Source organism: Pleurodeles waltl, chromosome 1_2 (genome assembly GCF_031143425.1).
Source record: "Pleurodeles waltl isolate 20211129_DDA chromosome 1_2, aPleWal1.hap1.20221129, whole genome shotgun sequence".
Classification (NCBI taxonomy): Eukaryota; Metazoa; Chordata; class Amphibia; order Caudata; family Salamandridae; genus Pleurodeles; species Pleurodeles waltl.
Window position 1 is genome coordinate 1,301,326,292 of NC_090437.1, and position 14,875 is coordinate 1,301,341,166.

Below are 14,875 nucleotides of genomic sequence, written 5' to 3' on the forward strand. Positions count from 1 at the left end.
GTGGGGCAAGTAACCTCCCATGGCAGTATCAGGTGTGCCCTGGATGCAGGGGGAGGCAAATAATCTCCCATGCCAGTATCAGGTTTGCCCTGGGTGCAGGAGTGGCAAATAATCTCCCATGCCAGTATCAGATGTGCCCTGCCTGCAGGAGGGGCAAATAATCTCTCATGCCAGTATCAGGTGTGCCCTGGATGCATGAGGGGCAAATAATCTCCCATGCCAGTATGAGCTGTGCCCTGGATGCAGGAGGGGCAAATAATCTCCCATGCCAGTATCAGGTGTGCTGTAGGTGCAGGAGGGGCAAATAATCTCTTATACTAGTATCAGGTGCCCTGTATGCAGGAGGGGCAAATAAACTCCCATGCCAGTATCAGGTGTGCGCTGGGTGCAGGAGGGGCAAATAATCTTCCATGCCAGTATCAGCTGTGCCCTCAATGCAGGAGGGAGTAATAAGCTCCCATACCAGTATAAAGTGTGCCCTGGATGCATGAGGGGCAAATAATCTCCCATGCCAGTATCAGGTGTGCCCTGGATTCATGATGGGCAAGTAACCTCCCATGCCAGTATCAGGTGTGCCCTGGGTGCAGGAGGGGCAAATAATCTCCCATGCCAGTAACAGATGTGCCCTAGGTGCAGGAGGGGCAAATAATATCCCATGCCAGTATGAGCTGTGCCCTGGATGCAGGAGGGACAAATAATCTCCCATGCCAGTATCAGGTGTGCTCTAGGTGCAGGAGGGGCCAATAATCTCTTATGCTAGTATCAGGTGCCCTGTATGCAGGAGGGGCAAATAAACTCCCATGCCAGTATCAGGTATGCCCTGTGTGCAGGAGGGGCAAATAATCTTCCATGCTAGTATCAGGCGTGCCCTCAATACAGGAGGGGCAAATGATCTCCCATGCCAGTATCAGGTGTGCTCTGGAAGCATGAGGGGCAAATAACCTCCCATGCCAGTATCAGCTGTGCCCTGGATGCAGGTGGGGAAAATATTCTCCCATGCCAGTATCAGGTGTGCCCTGGGTGCAGGAGGGGCAAATAATCTCTCATGCAAGTATGAGCTGTGCCCTGGATGCAGGAGGGGCAAATAATCCCCCATGCCAGTATCAGGTGTGCCCTGGGTGCAGGAGGGGCAAATAATCTCCCATGCCGGTATCAGCTGTGCCCTTGGTGCAGGAGGGGCAAATAATCTCCCATGCCAGTATCAGATGTGCTCTAGGTGCAGGCGGGGCAAATAATTTCTTATGCCAGTATCAGGTGCCCTGTGTGCAGGAGGGGCAAATAAACTTCCATGCCAGTATCAGGTGTGCCCTGGGTGCAGGAGGGGCAAATAATCTTTCATGCCAGTATCAGGCGTGCCCTCAGTGCATGAGGGGCAAATAATCTCCCATGTCAGTATAAGGTGTGCCCTGGATGCATGAATGGCAAGTAACCTTCCTTGCCAGTATAAAGTATGCCCTGGATGCATGAGTGGCAAGTAACTTCCCATGTCAGTATCAGGTGTGCCCTGGGTGCAGGAGGGGAACATATTCTCCCATGCCAGTATCAGATGTGCCCTGGGTGCAGAAGGGGCAAATAATCTCCCATGCCAGTATCAGGCGTGCCCTAGATGCAGGAGGAGCAAATAATCTCCCATGCCAGTATCAACTGTGCCCTTGGTGTAGAAGGGCTAAATAATCTCCCATGCCAGTATCAGGTGTGCCCTGGGTGCAGGAGGGGCAAATAATCTCCCATGCCAGTATCAACTGTGCCCTTGGTGTAGCAGGGCTAAATATTCTCCCATGCCAGTATCAGGTGTGCCCTGGGCGCAGGAGGGGCAAATAGTCTCTTATGCTAGTATCAGGTGCCCTGTATGCAGGAGGGGCAAATAATATCTCATGCCAGTATCAGTTGTGCCCTGGATGCCGGAGGGGCAAATAATCTCTCATGCCAGTATGAGCTGTGCCCTGGATGCCGGAGGGGCAATACCAGGTGTGCCCTGGGCGCAGGAGGGGTAAGGTGGTCTGAAGTGTTTCATCTTTTGTTGTTTGTGCAGAATCTGCTACAGGGTACCAATGTGGGCCTTTGCCAGTTGTTACACAGATGCAGTTCCTAGTTAGGGTGAAAGTGGAGGTCACAGAAAGGAATAAATCCCTGTCTACAGTACAGTGCTATGACATTTCTTTTACATACTGCATTGCTTCTTTTGATTTTGCCCTCAGTAATAGCGAATTAACTCTCACTGCTGACATCTTCAGTGATTTAGAGATCGCAAGTTTATATCGATATTCCCGTTTTTGACCTATATTGGTAAATTCATACTATTTAATTGTGTATGGACAGCTCTCAGAAAGGGCAGACTAGTGGTATGCAGCACTGTATAAATAACGGTGTATTTTTATTCACTTTTCCTGTGTGAGGAATACCTTTTCAGAAACAGGACGCATGGGGGAGGGATGAAGAATCTCTGAAAAAACAGTCGTAGCAGTTTGGAACACTTGTGCTGCATTAGTCACTATAGAGGATTTGTGATTGACACTGGGATTATGTGGTTGTGCGTCCGCTTCGATTTTCACAGAATTGTGGATTTGCCACATTTGCCACATAATCCATCATCTGCCGCATAATCTGCATATTTTAACAAAAAAAAATGTTTCTAGTTTAAACTGTTCAAAGGTTACTAAAAATGCAGTGACACGTATTGCTACGCGGAGGATGGCCCTTTGAAAAGCTGGACTGGTCACCTTTCTGTTGCTTATTGCAGTATTTGGGTTTTACACTGGTACACCCTAAACCTAGTCTGTGTTAACAAGTTTACAGATGACTAATTAATGAAGCAATACTATCACAAAATGTGCTGCATAATGCTGCGTAATTCGCCTTTTTTTGCCGCATAATTTACTCAACTCTGCCGCATAATTTGACCCTTCTCTGAAACACATAATTCGAGTGGCTCTATCCACACACGAAGGTGCACGGACTTCCCTTTGCTCCTTTCTTTCTTGCAGCACCCGGAGAAAGGGAACACGGGCTCTAAGATGCCGGGCCAGGTTCGAGTCCAGCTCTGGTTCGGGCTCTCCGTGGACCAGAAGGAGTTTAACCAGTACGCGGAGGGCAAACTCTCGGTCTTTGCTGAAACGGTGAGTGCAGGATTATTCCGTTCCATGAAAGATGGACTCGTGCATGCGGTAAAGCGCTGTGTGGCGACCGTGAATGTCAAGTCGCCAAAAGGCCAGGGGTAGCGGAAGTGACATCACACGCCACTTGACCTTTACTTTCACTCAAACACACGTACTTACACATACACACATTCACACGTACACACACTGTCTCACCTGCATGCATGCACCCAACATATACTTAAAAGCATTTTTTAATTACCTCAGCTGCCAGGGAGGGTGATATGCCAGCTAATTGTACTCCATTCTTTATCACACTAATAGTGAGTAATAAAATGTAATATTATTCACTATTAGTGTAATAAAAATTGCCACAAAGCAAGGAAACTGGAGCCCCAACCAATGTTCATAAGGACGAGTTGACCCTGTCTTCCTTATACTGATTTTGCCACCTCTGAGTCCAGGGGTTGCAAGGGACACGGCAGGGGTCGAACCTACGACCTCTGGTGACCCCTAAATGACGTCAGTGGTGAGGACTTGAACAAGTTTGTACTCAAAGTGTTAAGGAGCTACCTGACAAGTAACTTCATGATTGATGAAAAAGGCGAGCTATGTGTTCATTATGTTATGTACGTTCTACCTATTGGCGTAGAGAACTGCTTGTCACCCGCGAGGATATCCAGGCGCTACATTAGGAACCGGTGATTTTTGGGTGTTGTCATCAGAGGGCAAAGCTTTAGAGTGGCTGTGCAGTGCACTCACGTGCATGGATAACACACTAATCGTATTTCTTGCATATTTTTGTTCACCTCTGGTGATTGGCTGAAGTGGGAGGGGAAGACCTGGTGACTGCAGTGGGAGAATTACTGCACACAAATGAATGATGCCTGCAGGGGGCGCTCAATAACACACTGGTGCATTACTTGCAAGACAAGCGTCTCACAAATAATGCACCCGGGCCCATATTTATGGGTTTTGTGGAGCAAGGCAGCGCAGCAAATCACCTTGCGGCGCTGTCCTGCGTCACAGGGAAAGGACAGGAATGCGCCGTATTTATCCGATATGGCGCAATCCTGTCCGGTCTCCCTGCGCTGCACCCTTTTGGCAGCCTAGTGGCAATGCATGCACCCTTGTACCATAGTGCAAGGGTGCTTGCGTTGCATACAGGTTTTTTGTGCAGGAAAGGGACCTTCCTGCACAAACAAACATCCTGGGAGGCTTTTTCCTCTTTGTGTGTGTGCGGTGCTGCAGAATGCAACACATAGAAAGAGAACAAAACAAGGAGAAGTAAAGATACTTCTCCTCGCCTCCTGGGGAGGCGTTTTTGTTGGCGCATTCCCAGGTTTACCAGGTTTGGTAAATCTGGAAATGTGCCACAAACCACCAGTGTTAAGTGGGAACACCCACGCAGGGCCCAAGGAACGCTTCCCTTGCGCAGAGTACGGCAACACCGTGATTTGCGCTGCCTTGCCTTACTCCGTATTTATGAAGCCATTCAAAGCCATGTGGGCTGGCTTAAAAAACATGACCTAGCGGTTTGCACCACACATGTACCACGTTTCGTGGTGCAAGCATAGTGCACACCGCTCATATGTATGCCCCTGAGTGTGCAAATTGCAAATGTAATACAAATTTATTACGCCTTAGCAGCAAAACTTCCTGATATCATGCAATGCTGTCAAAAATTGTGTTCTCTTCCTTTTTTTTAAGTGTGCATATGTTTTTATTGTTTAGTATGAAAACCAGACAAAGCTAGCACTTGTCGGAAATTGGGGGACAACAGGCTTGACGTACCACAAATATTCGGATGTTACTGGAAAGATTAAACTTCCCAAGGACAGCTTCCGCCCATCCACCGGATGGAACTGGGCCGGAGACTGGGTTATCAGCCCTGAGAAGACGTGAGTAGATGATGTATTATTGGCCTGTCCTGTCGTTGAATGAGTGTAGAGCGGCACTCTCCCATTATAGCGCCTTATGCTCCGCAGAAAGGTTACATGATGAAGTGAGGAGATATTTTGTTGGCAAGGTCAGCAAACGATAGCTGAGCCTGTGAACCTGGGAGAAGCACTGCCCCCTCTTGGCCTCTTCCATGGCTGGGTTGGCTGTGGGGTGTCTTCATGTGAATCCACTGGTCATTCTAGCCTGAGCACATTTATAATCAATGATTGATGCTTTTAATTTTCAAATTTTTTATGTTCATTGTTGTTGAACTATATTTTTTGAATCCCAATTTTTTGCTGTTATATTTTCTTTGTGATGTTGCAATCTAATGACTTAAAAATAATTCCTTCCATTGAGATCCCACTAGACATTGTTGTATGATACATAATTTACCCAGGTCTTAGTTGGGTCTACTTGTGACTCCTGAGGTTTTTCCCAGCATACATGTGAAAGAATGACACACTGATCCCATCTTATGCATACTTGTCCCCCCATGACATGTTGTCTCTGCCCACCTGCAACACGGACTCTATGTAACAGAAGCTCAGTGTAGTTCAAGCAGAGCTGTGTCCTCTTGATAGGATGGTATTGCTTCTCAATCAATATTCACAGTTCATAGTCGTGAGGGCCCCCGATAGAAGGATGAGGCTGAAAGCGATCAGGATGATCCACGTAGATGCAGCACATATTGAGCAGCAGTTGATTTGGGAAGTGTTCTGGGTAGACCATTAGAAGCTGCAGGACACTCACTAATAAGTTAGTGAAAAGTTCTGCAACCATGAAAAGTGTCAGGATTTCCTGTGCCTTGACTCTTCACATGCACATATCTGTGGGACAATCAGGGGTGATATCTCTGCCATGAATAACAAGATATCCACAGTGGTGGACATTTATATTCCACTATTAATCACTACAATGCCTGTAATTCTTTCAAATTTTTGTATAGAGCTCTATGTTACTTGTTGGCTACTCTTTGATCTATTATTCTGGTAAATTTGTTGAACGTGTAGGAAGCAGGGGCATGATCCTCTCCACGTGATGTGGTTTTGAACATGTTTCACAACAAGAATGAAACGTTGACAAGCCCCCTCAGCCTGTCTGTGTGTGGTGACCCTCCATGTGAACAGGCTGGAGCCTACAATGTTTACAGATATATTTAACAGAAAATAGTAGTGAGTAACAAAACAGATCATGGATTAATAAACCAATTTCCCTCTTCAAATCCTATAGAGATGCTGTTTAGGAATAACATAATAAACCTATAACATCCCTGCTCCAGTAGACCAGTTGAACTGAAGCTCTGGACATGCTCTGAACCTAAACCTATGTGATCTCTCCTCTCTTTTTAATCACCCTTTGACAGTTTGCTGTACGACATCGACGCGGGTCACATGAGCTTCGTCGAGGAGGTGTTTGAGAATCAAGCTCGGCTGCCAGGTGGACAGTGGATTCATATGACCGAGGCCTACACAGACGTGGTAAGGATTTCTCATACACTTGGCTTCCACTGATGCTGAATGCAAACTCTTTCATAGTTTTTGCTGATTTCTTCCCTAGCACATATTGACCCTGCAAGATGTGATCCATTCAAGTTGCACTGTAGGTTGTTTGCGTCGCCCTGCCTTGATTTTGGATTCTGAGATTGCTCGACGCGGGCAGCTAAAGGTGACTTCCCCAGATACTTGCCCACATGTAGAACTGAGAGGCCAGACCCTGATGCTGCAAAGCATTAGCTCTGCCCATCAACAGGGCACAGTTTGGCTATTTAGTGCAAAATTGGTGCTTCTAAGTCAGTTGACTTATTATTAGCTGTTCTAAAAAAAAGGAAGAATAGTACATTATTTGACATAAAGCAAGTTTTATTTTACAATAAATAGCTGCTGTGTACATCCTCTATAGGGCTGCTAGTTACTAGTGCAAGAGACAGGATGAACATCAATGGCTACTGATAAAACATCATATGATGGAAAGGACTTTAAAGGAGTGAAGGAAGGAACAATGCAGACCACAGTATCAGCTGTAAGTGGCAATCTGCAGCTATAAAAAAGCTAATCCTTAATGGTTTTCAGGACTGTGTTATTCTGCCAACTTCACAAAGACTTTTATCCAAAATCTTTACAAACTTTCTGCTTCATAATTAAGTCAGAATCAGCTTTGAGAGCAGCGAGCATGGCGCAGTTTTACTGTGATGACGGATACATGCTCCATGTTTTCTTGCTTCTTCAGGACCCACCTTCCTGGGTACCCTGGGTACCTTCCCTGAAGGGTTGGCAGAGTAGTGTACATTGTCCTACATAGTGCGGTACCACTGTGCCCTGTGAATTTACTGGTGTTGTTCGGTGCAATAAAGCATGGTTATCTCATTCATTCATAGATTCCTGGTCCTTGCCAAACCATTAGTATCAACCAAACATGTCCAAAGGTGACAAACGATAGTGTTTTTCTGTGCATTCATTAGTGTCTTCAAGGTATCTTACGCCTTCAAGGAACAGACTGTATGCACAGAGGGACCAAATTGTGCCATCATTCTGTCTTCATTGTGTCTTCCAGAATGGAGAGAAAGTGCTGGCCAGGGATGAGATTGAGTGCCTTCCAGGTTGGAAATGGGAAGACGAGGAATGGTCCACGGACCTCAACAGAGCCGTGGATGAGCACGGTAGGTCAAACGGGAGCTCTGACGCAGCATCCTTCATTAGTACAGCACCTCTCAGCACTGGCTGCCACCTTTGTCATTTCATGGTAGCACGTAAATTATACGCGTGTGTTGTGTGTGGGGTGTGTTTCCTCTGCAGATGGCTTTTGTTCACTTAATAATAACATTGTTTGGGTGTGCATGCTGTAAATTGGAAGCCTGACCTATAATGCTGTAAGTTGTAGCTGTTGTAATTTGTATACCATGTGAAAAACATTTAGGCCCTCATTAAGAGTTTGGTGGAAGGTGGAGGCCACCCGCCAAACCTGTACCACCACCTGACCGCCAGTGCGGCCAGAACACCGCCGGCCCTGTTTCCGCCCACCGGCCCTGCAGTGAACAGGGCCTTAACAGTGACATCGGCTCGTAATCGAGCCAGCAGCAATGTGGCGGTGCGGCGGGTGCAGCAGTAATTTGGGCAGTGGAAAGCATGACGGGCTGTACATGGAGGCCCCTGCACTGCCCATGCCAAGTGCATGGGCAGTGTAGGAGCCCACATGGGGCCCCGGCACCCACTTTCCGCCAGCCTTTGTATGGCGGCGCTACCGCCATGCAAAGGCTGGTGGAAAGGGGACTCGTAATCCCCAGGACAGTGCTGCAAGGAGCGCTGCCCTGGCAGATTGAGACCGCTGAGACTACCAGGCTGTCGGCTAGTGGCAACCTGCCGATGTCACGGTCCGACTGTGGCAGCTCCGCCACGGTCGTAATGTGGAGGCCAGACCGCTGCTTTGGCAGTGGTCCAGACTCCACCGCGACTGCCGGGGTCGTAGTGGGGCCCTAGATCTTTTTCACATTTCTCATGAGTGAATTAGCCCGGTAGGGCTTGGAGAGAGCTATAAAAAATCAACTAGTCATCTAATATCGTTTTTGTAATAAACTTGGTAGGGTTATCCAAGCTTTTACAGAACCCCTGCTACCTGCATCCACCAGAACTATGGAGCCTCATTTGGGACAAGATATAGTTATTGATGTTGAGCCTACAGAGATGAGTCTTTAATACTTCTTTAAAAATTAGTTTCATCACAAATACAACAGAAGGGGGATGAATCTTAATTCCAGTGTTCAACTCCGCAAAGACTCAGGGAATGGCCTCCTCCTAAACACGTTAAATCTGGGATCATCAAGGACAGGTCTCAATGGAATCCAGACTGAGAGAATCAGCGCCTCAATGTGCCTCAACAATTTAGTCACAGAGGAGCAAAAGGCTCTGCCAGTTTTAAGCACCCCACTTTCAGAACCAAGATGCTCAGCCTCTCCCACTCCTATATACCAATTAAAAAATACAAGACTGCAGTTTCCTTCCATTCTCCATCAGCCATGCCAGCTAAGTCTCATAGACAATCATCTGGAAATTCCCTCAATTATCTGTTTAATTGATATGTTAAATAGCGGTGGGAATAATACTACGCTCTGGGAGACCCCACAAATGGTGGGAAGAGAAATGTGGAGACCGTCGCAGCATCTCTTTCCTGTTAGTCAAAAGCAAGCCCAACCAAGCCTTGGTCCTCCGGGTGGCACCAGCTACTACTTATGGACGCTGCAGGAAAAGTGGATTATTCACAGTAATGAAGACGTCGACTGAGCAAGATCAACATTGACGGCCGACTCTTGTCTCAAGTCCACAGAAGCTAGTGCTGAATATCTACCAAGGCTGATCGCGTCCTATCTCCTGACCTAAATTCTGATTGGTGGTTATCCCAGGTTCAGTGCATCCACAGATCTTTCTTCTGTTGTGCACACACGATGGCTTCCAAGATCTTAGTGAACAAAGGAAGGCATGGACATGGCTAGTTGCTGAAAGGATCCTCAGCCGGGAAAGCAGCTTGCTTTTCAAAGGTGGTGTAATGACTTCTATGACAATACATCTCCCACATCCCCTTAGGTGAAGCTGCTACTGAAAATAAGTACGACAGCTGAAGTCAGGATACTTGTGGTGTCTTTCTGCCCCTCGCTAAGAAAGGGGCCATGCAAGTGGAAGTGCGGCCCAACTTCAGGATTAGCCCTACCATTTGCTCGTCGCAGCTCAGCAAGGCTAACAAGTGACGACTAAGCCGAACTACTGTCCCCAAAAACAGGAACCCCTCTTTTCCATTGCTAAATCCTTTACAGAGCACTGAGAAGAGAAGATTGTGCTGGAAAGTTCTGAGACAGCTGCATACACACTAGATAGTGAAGTCACATTTATTTATGACAGTAATAATGAAAGTAATAATTAGAAAAACAACTTGTAACACTCTAAGCCCAACACTAGATGTCAGAATGGATATGCACAGCATGTGAATCTGCAGCACTACAGGCCACAAACAGATGTACACTGGGTAAGTGACATTTTCCATATGATTCAATGTAAAATCACTGAAGATCTGTAGGCTGAAAGGCCCTGCTAGTGCCCCCCATGTTACCAGCAGCAGATAGTGGCAGCAAGGGTTTAATTCACTGAGCCTGCTAATTCATTGAAGCTGCTTAGAATATCCTGAAAGAGAAGCTTATCCCTTGTGGAAAGTGTATTGTTAGTAGGGCAGAGGGACAGTCCCCTTTGACACTGAGATGGAGCACTGGGGTGAGAGTACTGAAGTGTATGGGAATGAAGGACTCTGATGTAAAATTCTGAAAGTCCAGCAGACAAGAGCAGTCTGGGGCAAGTTTATCAACACTTTTCACCAGTACAGAATCACAAAAAGTGAAGCAGACCATCACATAGCTTGGGTGAGGTATTTACTCTGCAGGGCAATCCTTTATCTGGCAGAGATATTCCACCTGAGTGCCCTACAGATATGTGAAGAGTCAAGGCACAGGAAATCCTGATACTTTTCATGGTTGCAAAGTAACACGAATCGTGATTTAGGTTACTTTGTGTCAAGGGGTCCTCCTATGAGTGGTACATGGAGTTCCCATGCTAGCATCCATGATTTTCTACACAAGGCTTCTTTAACAGAACTTATGCCAAAAAATATGCCTCCTTGAGCAGACGTTAAGTTAAAGAAATCTTTTAATTTCTTCTATGTTTTTGATCATTGCACGCGAGGTGCACTGTAGAGTTGTCATCAAGTGTGTGAAAAGGTTTAAACTTTTCATTGCGCTAGAAATTAGTAAATGTTCCTCTAGGTTTTGAACGTGGTGTTGGTGCAGAACATGTGACATTGCAAACTAAGCCTTGGTCAAGCTATGAGCATCACTCTAGCCTTCAAGGGATGCTTTAGCCTTCCTCAGCATCTCAGTCTTAAGAGCACACAGTGGACGAAAGGTTGGTCTACTCCATTCTTAAGATAACAATCGAACGGTGCTTACAGCTGTTTCTAAAATATGATGTAGATGGTTTTGACTCCATAAAAGTGGTACCAAGTAGGAAATAATATTCCCTCTTAATTGGATCCATCTCATGCAGCAAGTACAAAGGTCTGTGTACAATAGGAGGAATTCTACCTTTTCTTTTCAGTGATAGGCAAAGATTGACAGATGTCAAGGTGGGAACACACCTGAGACTTAGCAGTCCTGTGTTGCACACCTTCCGGAAAACTAGCCCAGAAACAGCACACGCAAGCGATATCGGACAGGGTTTTAGGGGTCGTGGTTTGATGAATCGTGTATTTTCGAATTCATCGCTGAAAAGGAATCTATTGGTGGGTGTGATCCTAAGACTGACTGTCAACTAGTCCACAATAGTAAGGTAGAGTTTTAGTGACATTTCCCAATATTTGATTATCCTCACAATAACATGTTAGAGGTGAGTGTGGATCCAGTTATCTGGTTCTCCTGGGCTTCAGAGTTGAAGCATGGTATGTGTAGGGGTTTCCTAGGTTCGAGCATGCAACAAAAGTGAAACCCATGCAGTCAAATTTGCAAAGAGTTCCAGTAAAAAAGTGAACTATCTACACCCGAAACATAAGAAGAGGTTTTTAAAAAATCTATATTTCATATCATATTCTACAGATTCTAGATCTCTTAGTGGGTGGGTGACAAAATATAAAAAGCCTCAATTTCTCCTTGAAGAGTTCTTGGAGGCGGCTCCATCTTATATCATTTTTGTAATAATCTTGGTAGGGTTATCCAAGCTTCTGCAGAAGGATGAAAGTGGTCCATGAAAGCCTGCTGGTGCAACCCCTCCAATCCCAGGACACTGGTCAGAGAAACCCTGTTCAAGAGAGCGCCCACTGTATGAAGGTTTTCAAAGGCACGCATGATGTCATAGGCTACAAACATTTTCATACACCATATAACAGAGTAGTCTTACTTTTTAAAAACTATTTTTTCATATATACAGCAATAGTACCGAACACTAAGGAATTCTGCTATTTCAATGGAATTTTAAAAGCAATATGTGTGACTGTGTAATCGGATGACGGATGGATAAAATGACCAGGAAGTTGTGCGGAGGCAAGGAGTTTACGCATAAGACATAGCAGGCGTGCCCTATCACGATCAGCATACCTTCAACAAGTACTTGCTGAAGGTTGGTAGAGCACTCCTCTGAAGTCATGACTTTGAAGCACTATGGAATTGGGCTTTCCTATGATTAAAGATCTGTAGATGCTTAGACCTTTATTAAGCATTATTTGCAGAGATGATTAGTATATGTTATGACATCATTTTTCCTACTTCCAAGGTTGGGAATATGGGATCAGCATTCCACCTGATCGCAAGCCGAAGTCCTGGGTCCCTGCAGAGAAGATGTACCACACCAACCGGCGACGCCGCTGGGTTCGTCTTCGCAGAAGAGACCTCAAACAGATGGAAGCCTTAAAAAAGGTTAGATCTTTATGTAGCATTGGAGCATCCACAGCAAAACACTTGTACAAAAGGATGTTTGTTATAATCCTACTGCAAGAGGTCATTGAGTTTTTTATTTACATGGACAATGTTGGTGGATGTTGGAGATAGCCTTGAATTTTTGTTGATCTTCTGAAACACCATATTATTTGTTGATGTTGATGATGTTGCGTGTCACACCATAAACAAGTAAACAACTGTGTGATTCCAAAGTAACTACCACTTAATTTTGAAGCGTAATGGGCAGATGCCCAAGACTTGTCGCATGCAGTCGTTGCTGATGCGCCATGTCCGACGGCTCTCGTCTCAGCGAGTGTTCGCCTTCACGTTTCCACTTCTCGTGAAGCTTCATGCAAACCCAGCACTATGGACTGTGTGAAATGGCAGCACACGCCTGCGCTTGGGAACATGCCTGAGTAACAACTAAATTAACACATTCCTTGTGATGCACCCCCCCTTGAAACTTAATAGTGCTCGAATGTTTCTGGATTTAAGAGTAAATGATGCCATAATTATACTCCAGTTAGGATGTAGCCAATGGCAATAACATCAATAACATTATTATGGTAAAACTGCAGATAACAGAATTGCTCAATCATTTCTAATTTACCAAAGGTGCCAGCACCATTGCTTTGCAAGTCATGTAAATAAAAGATGCTGAAGATATATTTCATCTGCTGAACCCTAATTGCAAGAAGTCCTCCCCCAGCATTAGCTCTTCATGAATTAAAAAAACCCACTTCACCTGGCTGAATTTGTAGCAATGAAGACATTCCAGAGTTTTGGAGTCATCTTTATGCTGCTGTGTCTTAGTCCACCTCAACCGAGTAACAAAGAGGTTTTGCTTTCAATCGATAAAACCTGTGAAAATCTAACACATCTTTCATCGAGGTGTCGAGGCAAGCCCAGTGGCATGTTGGGCCCCTGTGTCACAGATCTATGAGGGGCCTTCAACAATCTAAGAGCCTACAGCTGACGCTAGGCGTGGCCCCCAGGTTCACCTCAGGCCTTACAAGAGCAGGCTGTGCCATCGCTATTATTCTGACTCACCAAGAAACATCTGCAAACTCTGCCTGGGCCCAAAACATAATCAGGTGATGAGTGGCCTACACCGCAGGTCCCTGCACACTTGTGCCCAAGAGCCATGATCCTTCATGGGTAACTGCAGAAGAACCGATGCAATATTTAAATCCCTGAGTAAAAAGGGATGGGGCATACAAGTTTTAATGACAAGCTACACTGTGGAAAGACTTTGCGCCATTCAACAAGCATTTACAAAGCGAATAGCTCTGGCCTTGGCAGGCCTGTGATTTTTTAAATTATTTTAAATTATTTTTCCTTTGCAAGCATATGCAATTTACTTAAAGTGTACATGTAATAAAATAAAATGTCTCCTAGCTTAAGGCGGCGTGCAAATGTTTGCAAAGAAAGTACTTAAAATGTGCATAACAAAAGTAAATTCAAAACATGAAATGATAGCAGGAATGAAAGCAGACTGGCCTACAAGTCCTGGAAATGAAGTGGTCTACTTTCTAGGCGTAGGCTCACCTGCGCCTGACTGGGTGTGTGAACGGTCATACAGCTAAAGCTGTCTCTAAGCCAGGTCTAATAATGGAACCTGCTGGTGGTGTGCTATAATCCATTCCTACACTTTAAGAACCAAAGCAAAATGGTCACATCTCAGAATACTTTCGGGCGGTTATTTCAGGATGGGACTCAGGTGGTAGGAGAACGCCACATGCGCTGCATTTCTTTAAAATGTCGTGTGTCTTGACTCCCAGTGGGACACGCCACTAATAAATGCAAAGGAACCCTAGTGGCCTGGGGGGCTGTTTCTTAGAGGAAGGGGGTTCTCAAGAGGCCCTACAGTATGAACACAAGGTAACCCTGAAGACGAGGTTTACACCTTAACTGGAGTGAGTCGAATAAATGTGGCGCACCTTTTATTACAGGAAGGGTGTCCTACCGTTTTCTCTATCTAGTCAAGGCTGCAGCATAATTCAGTCCTCCGTTGCCGCATAAATCCAGGGCTAGGGTTATTTAGAGTATTGCCCCAGCCAGGAGAGCACTTGTGTGGCTCCCAGTCTTGCGAGAGATGCACGCGTGTGTCTAAACCCTTAAGATGTGTTAAGTCGTGAAGCACAGGGAAGCATTCCACCTTCTTCGTTTCACAGAATCACATTTTCCGTGAATTCGGTGCACTCTTTGGCGTGGCCTCCAGATGCCGCTCTTGCACCATTAAGTTGGGTGCCCTCAGTTTAAAACAACTTAATTTGACAGCTGCGGTGTTCTGAGCCTGCAAAGGTGGCACAGGGATCATGCTTCAAAGCCATTTCAGTCACTGCACACCCTGGCACCAGGTCACTGCAGTTCATCC

At 45.7% G+C, this 14,875-nt stretch overlaps 1 protein-coding gene across 10 annotated transcripts in view; it reads left to right on the top strand.

Moving 5' to 3' along the window:
• DYSF (dysferlin) overlaps positions 1–14,875 on the top strand; it is a 794,684-nt gene that overhangs the window by 458,046 nt on the left and 321,763 nt on the right. For all 10 annotated transcript variants that reach the window (XM_069205583.1, XM_069205587.1, XM_069205579.1 and 7 more), the window contains 5 exons: positions 2,985–3,116; positions 4,830–4,996; positions 6,403–6,517; positions 7,590–7,695; positions 12,335–12,477. In XM_069205583.1, coding sequence (XP_069061684.1) covers positions 2,985–3,116; positions 4,830–4,996; positions 6,403–6,517; positions 7,590–7,695; positions 12,335–12,477 — 663 coding nt within the window. The remainder of the gene's footprint in view (positions 1–2,984; positions 3,117–4,829; positions 4,997–6,402; positions 6,518–7,589; positions 7,696–12,334; positions 12,478–14,875) is intronic.